The following is a 10,899-nucleotide window of genomic DNA, read 5'->3' as shown; positions in this document are numbered from 1 at the left end:
ATGTCATTCTTTGTATGTGAGGATGAGAACTGCAAACAGCCTAAAGAAAAGAGCGATCAGTGAAGAATGAAGACTCCTTACTAAAACTTTCAACAGAATTTGTTTAAAAATTTAAAAAAAAAAAAAAAAAAAAAAAAAAAAAAAAAAAAAAAAAGGAAAACATATTTCAAAAGAAGCACTACTTTACATCATCTCACTTACACATCACCTTACACCATCACTTGAGTTTGTTTCCCACTTTATTTTGTAAATATAGGAACAAAAGTCACTAACTCTAGCCAACCAGTCTATTGGCTTGGATTGGGCCTTTCAGGCCATTTTTCCACTTTAGTTCACTTTATAACTTAATCTAGTCAAAGTGGGCTTGGCCCCAATGTGCCCAATTCGAAACTATTTTGAAGCACAAATTAGACTTTAAACCTCCATTAAAATTATTAAACTATTTAATTACTTATTTCCTCCTTCCTATTAATCTAATTAATCATTCAAAGACTTTTGTATTCACCACAAACAAGAATCGGTGTGCGATCCATTAGGTCTAATCGACGAGATCGTGGGCGATTTAGACTTCTTTAATCGTTTAACGAACTTAAAAAACTTTTGGTTCACACCCTCTTAGTAAGGATAAATACCTCTAGAGGTCTCAACGAGTGACATGTAGTTGTATGTCATAGTCCCCAACTTGATATAGAATGTATTCTAAGAAATACAATGCTTCTCTATACAATACTCTCAATCATATTATCAGGGCATGGCTAATAATGTCAAACCCTTAATGTGATCGTACACGTCTACATGAACTTGTTAAAGCTATCGAGAGTTATACTCAATCATGCTTAGTACCCTGACCAAAGATTTCTTTATAAAGAAAGCTAGAGATCCCTTGTTGTACATCATATGTCATTATAAATATTCCAATGACTCTGAGCATACACTTGATAGCCTGTTAAGGGTGTAATGCATGTCACAAAGTCATGTCGTTATCCATACGACAATTAAGATACCTCGGGTTAGAGGATCATTTGCGTTTTGGAATTAAGAGTCGCTTGACATGTATATAAATCCACGCAAGTACTCTGGGTTAATTGTGTTCAATGAACTTAATCTCTATTAATCACCTACACACTTGTCGCAATGGATCATCGCTGATAGCTTGAGACTGAGCCATGCATTCCTTATCCACAATTGTGTAGATAAAGCGTGTGTTGGTCTTTCCAGATTATAGATATCCACTTTTATAATCCAACGACCAGAAACTGTGTTTAGGATAATCACATATGAACAAGGTCTCTATAACATCAGCTACCTCATACATGTGCATTAAACCTATCCATGGACTCACTATTCGTAACATATACATAGTGATCATGCCCCAAATTTTGGACTAATCACTATATACTCTTAATTAGTTTATCGACCTTTGATTGCTTTTAGCGCATATATCAATTTCTGCCCTCTTGGATGTTGTGACGTTTGACCAACTTATGGTATTCGCCAATTTCCTTGAGTTTGATAAGGAACATAATTTTGAGATGGTTGTGCATGAAATTGTGTTTGTTGAGTATAAAATTGTACTTTTGAAGCATGATATTGTATTTGAGGTTCTTGATTCCTTTGCACTCGTGTATAATTCCTCTTAATATGTTGGTTTGTTTGCATGCTAACATGTATGAGGTTCTTGCCTTCCCCGTGGTTGACACGGAAGAGGATTAAATCTTTTCAGCTTATTGATTTGTCCATTGCTATAGTTCTTATAATCCCATGTTCTCTTAACTCCAGATCGTTTTGCTGCGTACACCCTTTCTTTCACATCAACATAATTGCTTAACTTTTGCAGCATCCTCGGAATCATATAGGGTGCAAAACGCATAAGCTCTTCAAATTTAGCCTCATACGGGTAAATAGTTTAGTCTCCTTGTACAAGGTTAACGAACTATCTTGCTTTCATAGCCTTCAAAGTACTTGCGACATATTTTTCTAAAAAGATATTCTCAAATTCTTTCCAAGCTGTCACTTGAGCATCTGGAATACATAGAATTGGATCCCACCAATGGTATGCTTGTCCATCCAAATAAGTACAAGCAACAATCACTCGAATATCTTCTAGAACCTTTTGACTATTTTTTCTCTTAATCTGTCAAAACAATTCTTCCCTTACCTTAGGTTTTGGTTTACCTCTAAATATAGTTGGTTTTGTCTTGAAAACTTCTCCTATATCCTCGTAACTGTTGTGGTCATATCCTGCTAGCAAAATTGATCCACAAGAAGCTCTCTTACACTTGCACCTATAAAATATTACTTAGTTTTATTTAGCACTTTCTAGTGTTTCACAAATTCTATCACCTAAACATGATTAACGGCATTGAATTTGCCTAAACAAAGAGCGCCGCACGATTTGAGACATAGGAAAACCTAAAGTAGATCTTGGGTCCCCACGCGCCACCGCATGCGCCGCTGTGGTGGTGTCAAGCACCGCCACACGCAAGTAGACACGCCACCGTCATCGCCGCCATCATCTGCGAGTACAGTTGTAGTCGCTGTCGCCGGTAGCCAAGTGCCGGTCATCGATGGCCACACGTCTGTTATTGGATTCAGTTTGAAGTGTTAACAAAATATGCCTGATTTTGTGAAGATTCCTTTAGATATAAGGGAATCCGCTGCCGTCGCCATTAAAATTAACGGTGATTGCCATGCTCCGACTCCGGAATTCGCCGGATCCTGCAGATTTTACCCATAAAGTATTTAGGGCTTGAATTCATTCAATTCAACATATTTCTTCCTCAAATCAAGCCAGGAATTACACAAAACAGTCTAAAATTTACCTAAACTTCGATTTGGGAGGATTTGGAATGGATTAGTCTTGGATTCACCGAGATTTCACTAGTGGCACTTTGCCGGTTTCTAGAAACCGCCACAGATAACAGAGGTTAGAAACCTTGAATTCATTTCAAAATTTTCACCAGAATCGCATTAGAATTCATGGTGACTTACCAAAACAATAAAATGACTTACCAGGCCGGGAAAAGTGACGTTGTGATGGTGGTGCTAGGTGTTGGTGAGGGAAAATGATAAGACAGAATTCGAGAGCTAAAGAGTTTACAGGGAGAGAAATGGTTTTTTATTTATTTATTTATTTTTAATAATTGATATTATCTACCCTAAGATGAGGGGATCGGTTTACTTTACAATAAGCTCGTAATAATGTGGTTTAAATTTACTTTTGACTAGAATCAAACCTAAGACCTCTCATTAACAAGTGAAAATAAATATCACTAGATCGTAGTATTAAGTGACAAGAGATAAATGGTTTTAGAAATGAAGAAAGAAGAGGAAAGGGTGACCGAGTACGGGCCTTGACCCACTCGAATTTTCCTTCAAAGTAAAATTATCATTTTGCCCTTTTACTTTCCAAAAAATTTTAATTAAACTTTCGCAACTCCAAATTTGACTCTACTTTCGCATACACACTCGTGAGTACGCAAACTATTTTGATAAAATAGGAAAAATATGAGAAAATGGAATTTAATTCAAAGGTCCATATTTACTCAAGACATCCAATTAGAAGCATTTAGTTATTTCACATCTTTCGGAAATAAAATACGTTATTTTAAAGTATGGTTGTATCACAGAGAGCCTTTGGCTCACACCATAGCCGAGTGGCAAGGTTTCACCTGCCTTTTCATTCTTAGTTGCAAGAAACCAAAATAATTCTCATTTGTATGAAATGGTTTCCCACAATCCATTTTAAAATTCCAATGTTTGTTCAAATTTGAAACTTTTTTCACTCATACAAATGAAAGGTATTCACACTAGTTGATGACTTCACCACAGTAGTCTCTCATTTTGGGAGAAGGACAGAGACATTTCAGCCTCTCTCTGGTCACCATCATGTAATTCACGAGCACCAAGAATCGAATCGAGAATGTTCCGGATGAAATACGGACGTAAAATTTGTTCGCAATCATCGAACCACCAGTGATGATTACACCTTATATTGGGGGTAAATATCAATAGGATTTCCCTAAAGCAATAATTTCCATGTCAGAATTATTTTTATTTTTATTTTTGAACAAACCTATTATTTACACAAGAAGAATGGAGATAAATTAGCCAGTAATTATATTGTTCAAACCAAAGAGTCAAACAGCTTCATCCTCCACGACTCGATCTCCCTATGTCTCTCTGGGGTATGTTGGGGAAAGCCTGCATTCCGCCTAAAGTCAAAATGACGGTCTGGAGGATTCTGTCCAACATAATACCTTCAGGAGCCAATCTCCAATATCGGCATTTGATGGTGGAGTCCTCATGTTTTCTTTGTGGTGCGGCCGGGGAATCTAACTCCCACCTTTTCTTTGACTGCTCTTTTGCGAAGGGTGTTTGGCTCTCTTCATCACTGGGTTTCCGTCCGCCCTCTGATTTCCACGACTCGCTACTGAAATGGGTTACCCACATTTTCCAAATTTTGAGTCAATCAGAGTTTGATGGTTGTTTAATGGTTTTTTGGGCTATATGAACTGCTAGGAACGCGAAGTTTTTTGGGCAAATTCAAAGTTAATGTCGATGGTGCATGGGATGAAGCTTTGTCTATTGGAGGGGCGGGCTTGGTTATCCGAGATTGCAATGGCAACTTTATGGGCGCTGCTTCGTTTGTTTTTCATGAGGTCTTCTCTCCGGTGCAGATTGAAGCGCTAGCAGTTCGAGCGGGGCTTGAATTGGTGAACGAAAGGGGCTTACAAAATTTAGCCCGCTTCAAATCATCTCGGCTTTGAATGCTTACAAAATAGTTGGGTATGTGTGCCAAAAGGTTAATAACTTAAAAATTTAAACTGTTTATCATTTACATAAAAATTATCTGTGTTTCCGTCACAATTAAAAATTTCTCCTTTGTTGCATTAACTTCTTAAGCCTTGTTTGGCTGTTTCAAAGAAAATGTCGCCTTTTATAAATAAAAAAAATAAAAAAAAAATCAGGTAAAATAGCAGAGGAACCGAAGGTAAAATAGCTTTTTCTCTAAGGTGGAAGCACGAAGAGTGAGAGTGCAGTATCATTCTACAGCAGTACTTCACATCTGCGTCCGAAAACAAAACACCCAGATTCGCATACCAAACCCTCCCAATCAATCCATGGAAGAAAAACGCCGCGACGCTGCCGGAACTCAGCCGCCGTCAAATGCCGACTCCCCAACCGCCGAGCCGTCTTCTACTCGGCGTCGTGGCGGAGCCCAAAAGCGAAAGGCAAGCACCCTTGGCGGCTCAACCTCTTCATCCACGCCATCCAAACGTTTCGCTCGCGAGAAAGCTTTGCTTTCTCACACTTCGATTCACAACGGCCCGTTGACCCGGGCCCGTCAGGGCCCTAGCAGCCTGGCTTCGGCTTCATCAGCTGGGGCTGCTGCGAAGCCGGCGGCGCAAGCCAAGCGTCCTGACCCGGTGGGGGAGGCGGTGGCTGAGCTGGTGAAACGGGAGAGCGATTTGGAGGCTCTGGAGGCTTCTATGGAGGCTGGGTTTGAATCCATTAGATCTCGCAGTGCCAATGCTCATGTTGTTCCTAGTCATTGCGGTGAGACTCTTTGGCTATTGTGAAAATTTTTGCTTCTTATGCACAATTTGATTAGAATTGAGTGAAAATTGAATATTTCATGTCGTTTTGGTTGCGATTTGGTGTAGTATGTAGTTTTTGTTTAGTGAAAGTGAGAGGCTGAGATAAATTTCCAGTTGCTGAACTTGTTAGAAGCTTTACGAAGAATGTTGCTTAAATGAAAGTACTTGGGGAAAATACATCAGGTGAAAGTCATTACGATGAATTTATTCTGCAGGCATTAGTTAAATGGAGCTGAGAGAACATTAGTATTGAAGTTTTGTATTCTTAAAACATTGTTTCAATTATGTGGGGTGGAACCTTTTTGGTATTTTTAAACTTGCATCTTGATTGGATTATTGTTCCGGCTTCCAGGTTGGTTTTCTTGGACAAAGGTTCGCTCCATTGAGGAGCAAATGTTGCCGTCTTTCTTTAATGGGAAGTCTGTGACTCGGACTCCTGACGTATACTTGAAGATACGTAATTGCATCCTGAAGAAATTCCACGCAAATCCGGGCACATTTATTGAATTAAAGGACTTGTTGGAGCTTGAAGTTGGAGAATTTGATGCTAGACAAGAAGTAATGGAATTTTTGGACCACTGGGGTTTGATTAATTTCCACCCATTCCCACCAACAGGTTCTGCTGTGGCCAGTGTCGACGGTGATGGAGTGGCAGAAAAGGATGCTTTGGTTGATAAGTTGTATCACTTTGAAGCATTACAATCACGCTCATCAGTTGTTCCCAAGACTAATATAACGACCCCAACAGTGCTATCCGGGTTGTTTCCCGAGTCTGCAATTGCTGAAGAGTTGGCTAGGACTGAAGGGCCAGCTGTTGAGTACCATTGCAACTCTTGTTCAGCTGATTGCTCACGCAAGCGCTACCATTGCCAGAAGCAGGTTGGTTCTTTTATAACGATTATTGATTTTATTATTGAATTTTGTAGTGGTGCTTGCTTTTGGTTACACACCTTGCTAACCTTCATTTTATCCGACTGTTGGTCCTAAACACGAAGATTATTGTTAGTTAGAAAAACAAGTCATTTTGCCAAACCTTCCATTGTTTCATATTTGTTATGCCTGAAGTGTGGTTATTATGCGATCAAACTATTGTTTATATGAAGCTGTATCTCTCCAGATCAGAGTTGTCAGGTCCACAATAATTTTATTCTCGGGAAGTTGGCAGCTATCACCTGCTGACATTAGATTGTTAATACTCCCTGGTGATTACTTTTTGCTATTGTTTTAAAGTAACTTTCTGTTATTTATAAGACATTCCACCACGAGAAGTATATCCAGAATAGTTTCCATGTCATGTCGATGGAAGTTTCTGTTTCATGAAATGGATGTCATCATTATATAAATTATCTTCTTCATACTTCCACTCCCTGTTTACTTTTCTTGTTTTTGCTGATTACTTTCATTTTAACAGGCAGATTTTGATCTATGCACTGATTGCTTTAATAATGGGAAATTCGACTCTGGCATGTCTTCGTCAGATTTCATTCTTATGGAGCCTGCTGAAGTTCCGGGTGTAAGTAGTGGGAACTGGACTGATCAGGAGACTCTCCTTCTCCTTGAAGCATTAGAACTTTATAAAGAAAACTGGAATGAGATTGCTGAACATGTCGCAACAAAAACAAAAGCTCAATGTATACTGCACTTTGTTCAAATGCCAATTGAGGACACTTTTCTTGATTATGACGATAGTTTTGATGGTAGTGCTAAAGAGACTGCATGTCCAACTTCAACTGGAAATGATTTATCGGTCCCCAAAGGTGCCCCTGAAGCAACAGAGAATAAGACTGCTGTTAATGCGAGTGACCCCCAAACTTTCCCGATTAAAACTTCAAAAGAAGTGACTGAAGTAATCGTTGGACAGGATACTTCAAAGCCAGAAGATTTAAATGAAGTCAAAGACGGTCAGGAAACTTCAAAATTGGAAGATACCGGTGAATTGAAAGTTGATCAAGAAACAGATGAGAATTTTGCACTAAAGGCTCTTAAAGAAGCGTTCGAAGTTGTTGGTTATCCTCCAACACCTGAAGGTCAACTTTCATTTACAGAAGTGGGAAACCCTGCCATGGCATTGGTAAGCTGACTGCTTATGTGTAGGTATATGGAGCATCTCTAGGTGATTACTTGACTCTAAGTAAATAAGTTGAACACGTCCCACAAAGAAAGAAATAGCTAAAAGAGTAACTTAAGTTATTTATTAACTCACATATTAGTGTATAAGTGCTTTAAAATAAACTGAAGTGATCCAACTTGTGACATACACTTCACATGGTTAGCCAAATTGAATTTAGCTTTAACAGTGCATTGCTGGTAAAATTACTTAATCAGGGAACATTCTTTTGAAAATTGCAACAACTTACACTAATTATATCTTTAGTGTGCCTAGTGATTTTTGCAATTGCATTCTATATTATGTTTCAAACTATCAAATCAGGTGCAGAGAAATTTCTTGCGTATTGGCAAACGTTGAAATAACTGACTGACTGTAATTTGTTTCCTATGAACCTTTTCCTGTTTCTGCATTTGAATTGATCTTCTATTGTATTATTCATTTTCAGTCATGCATGTTTAAGTATATGGATGATAACTGTATGTGTAAATGTATGAGTGCATGCATGCATGTCATGTCTTTTACGGTTTACTAAACTTGCTCATATCCTGGGGCTTAAGCATTACCTTGCAGTAAGCAAATATGTAACTCATACTTTGGCGTTCAGGTATTGCTAACGTGTCACTGCTTATGGGTTCCACTCTTTTACAGGCAGCATTCCTAGCACGTTTGGTGGGACCTGATGCTGCTATAGCTTCAGCACATAATTCTTTGAAATATATATCTGCCAGTTCTCCTGGTATTGCGCTGGCTGCAAGGCATTGCTTTATTTTGAAAGATCCACCGAATGGCAGTAAGGAACATGCTGGTGCTGATAGGTATGCTATTTGTTGCGGAGAATTTATACTCTACCAGTTTTTCTATGTTCTATCCGATGTGAGTGATGATTTTGCAGTGTTTCTGCTGAAGTGGAAGCGCAGAAAGACAAAGTCAATGAAGACAAAGTTCATGAAGACAAAAGCCAGAAAGAGGATAACTCCACCTCAGGTTTGGAAGATAAAGATTCATCAAATGATAGCAGTGACAAGAAACTTGAAAAATCTTCTTCTGAAGAAAAGTCGCAATCTGCAAAAGAACAAGATGGTGTAGTTTCTGATGAGGAAGTAGGAACTGAAAATTTGAAGAACTCGGACAAGTTAGAGTTACCAAGGGTAGAATCACCAACTAATGTGGAGGACACAACTGATTCAAAAGTGGAGACAGGGCATCAAACGAGTTCTGAGAAGGAATCAGGACGAGCAGGAAAGCCTTCTGAACCTACAGAGCCAGTAAATGATGTGGATATGTCTGATTCAGTTCCCTCTACAAAAAATGAGATTCAACGGCCAATTACATCAAATTCAGTCGAGGAACCTCCTCAATCTAAAGAGGCAACAAAAGATGTAGATGTATCTAGTTCTCTGGCTACAGAAATAAATGGGCCTCAACCAGTGGTTACTACCAAATCAGAAGAACCGCCTGACCCTACAGAGGTACCAAAGGATGTGGATATGGTGTGTGATTCTCAGACCCCACAGAAGGATGAGCCTCAACCAGTTACATCAAATTCAGTGGTTGAAAAGGGAGCAAGTACGCCTCTGCCTCTTCTCTCTCGTATACTGGGAATTATTTTTAATTTTTTTTAGATATCTGGGAATGGTTCTGCTGCTTGCCAGTTATGGTTGGATCATTAATACTGTGTAACACCAGCTGAAAAAAGGAAACAGTTTGTCCATGAGTTTCATGAATTTCAAGTTCAATGCCCGTGATTCACTGATCTCCTGTTTGTTTGTACTTTCCAGGTGATGATCAAACTAAAGATGGTAGACTAGAAAAACATGACAGTATGGAGACAAAAGTGGGTGAGAAAATTGATAAACTAAAGCTGGCTGCAGTTTCTGCAGTGTCAGCGGCTGCAGTGAAGGCAAAGCTTCTAGCAGAACAGGAAGAAGATCAAATCCGACAACTTGCGGCAATGTTGGTGGAGAAGCAGGTCATCCCAAATGCCAAATTGCCTACCTATTGTTTATTTGCTATTAATTATAGTTTAACTTTTTGAAGGTTTCTGTTTAACTGCAGTTGCATAAGTTGGACGCCAAATTAGGATTCTTTAACGAGATGGAACATGTTGTAATGAGGGTAAGAGAGCAATTGGACAGGTCAAGACAGAAGCTCTACCATGAGCGGGCACAGATAATTGCAGCTCGTCTTGGCGTACCAGGTTCATCTAGAGGCATGCCAGCAATTCCTGCCAATAGAATGGCCATGAATATTGCAAACTCAGTTCCAAGGCCCACGCTAGGCATGACTTCCCAAAGGCCACCTATGTCAAGACCGATGGGGGCAGCGGCCCCGACTCCGTCGAACCAATTTTCAGCCACAACATTGGCAGGAAGTTCAATATGGCCTCCCAGAAAGGACAAACTTTCACCAGTTGGGTCCAAGTAAACACCTGAGAACTTGTGAATAGATACTAATTATTCTTCTGCAGCCGTCATCAATTATCTTTTGTACCAAGAGCGAGCTAGAGATGGGCGGATTGGTGGTTGCTCTTCTGCTACACTGAAACAGCCTCTCCCCATGCTGCCGATAATCCCATTTACAAAACAGACGAGGGCCTTTCAGGGTAATTTTCAGCAATCCACTTTATTCTGTTTTGGATATTTCAACTCCAACCATGTAAACCTTACGAGGTGACAAGCTAAGCAAAGAAAAAAGAAAGGAGTCCACTGACAGCCCTAAAATTTTCTTCAGGTAAACTGCCAAATTTGAAATTCCACCTGTGAGCCTTGTGTAATCGAGTTTCTAACAATTTGGTGAATGCGTTGCAATGCAAAGCTTGGTTAATATCTTATGGCTAGACAGCGTTTGACTTGTTTATTGTAATACGGGGACCAAAATATGCATTTACAGAGTTTGTTATCTACCCTATGTAAGCTTACATTCAAGTTAATTTCTGCTTGAAATTTTGCTGCTCATGTTACTTTTTGGAGCAATTGGAAATTGCATTTCTTCTCGACAACTACGGGCTTTCAATTGCAACACAATACATGTTTGGATTTGATCCAACGGGATCCTCGGCCATTTAGTTTCAGCCGTTGGATCAAATCCAAACATGTATATGCACCCTAGTTCCGCTACTAGTTTGCCCGTAAGTAACTAGTAGTAGGGGATACCATAGTTACTTAGCTTTGGGGCAGTCTCTCCGTGTTC

The 10,899-nt window shown here is 39.4% G+C and overlaps 1 protein-coding gene and 1 long non-coding RNA gene across 3 annotated transcripts; one reads left to right on the top strand and one right to left on the bottom strand.

Moving 5' to 3' along the window:
- Positions 1-2,279: 2,279 nt before the first annotated feature.
- Positions 2,280-3,118, bottom strand: LOC108866428. Its single transcript, XR_001952298.2, has 3 exons — positions 3,013-3,118; positions 2,823-2,901; positions 2,280-2,718 (listed from the first exon to the last, which is right to left on the bottom strand). It is a non-coding gene; the product is annotated as an uncharacterized LOC108866428 (long non-coding RNA).
- A 1,907-nt stretch (positions 3,119-5,025) lies between these two features.
- Positions 5,026-10,664, top strand: LOC103937513 (SWI/SNF complex subunit SWI3D). 2 transcript variants are annotated; one of them, XM_048574295.1, is made up of 8 exons: positions 5,418-5,559; positions 5,667-5,783; positions 5,953-6,479; positions 7,012-7,671; positions 8,359-8,525; positions 8,603-9,276; positions 9,489-9,679; positions 9,766-10,664. In XM_048574295.1, exons 2-8 carry the CDS (start codon positions 5,756-5,758, stop codon positions 10,132-10,134), a joined length of 2,616 nt encoding a protein of 871 aa, XP_048430252.1. In that variant the 5' UTR covers positions 5,418-5,559; positions 5,667-5,755; the 3' UTR covers positions 10,135-10,664. The 2 variants fall into 2 exon arrangements, with proteins under 2 accessions (XP_048430251.1, XP_048430252.1); XM_048574294.1 differs by lacking the exon at positions 5,667-5,783 and having other exon boundaries at positions 5,026-5,559.
- The last annotated feature ends 235 nt before the right edge of the window (positions 10,665-10,899 follow it).

This window comes from the organism of the source record quoted next, unplaced genomic scaffold (assembly GCF_019419815.1).
Source record: "Pyrus x bretschneideri cultivar Hongxiangsu unplaced genomic scaffold, Pyrus_bretschneideri_v1 Contig70, whole genome shotgun sequence".
Lineage (NCBI taxonomy): Eukaryota > Viridiplantae > Streptophyta > Magnoliopsida > Rosales > Rosaceae > Pyrus > Pyrus x bretschneideri.
Note: the sequence above shows the minus strand (reverse complement) of the source record. Positions and strands in the feature narration are given on the sequence as shown.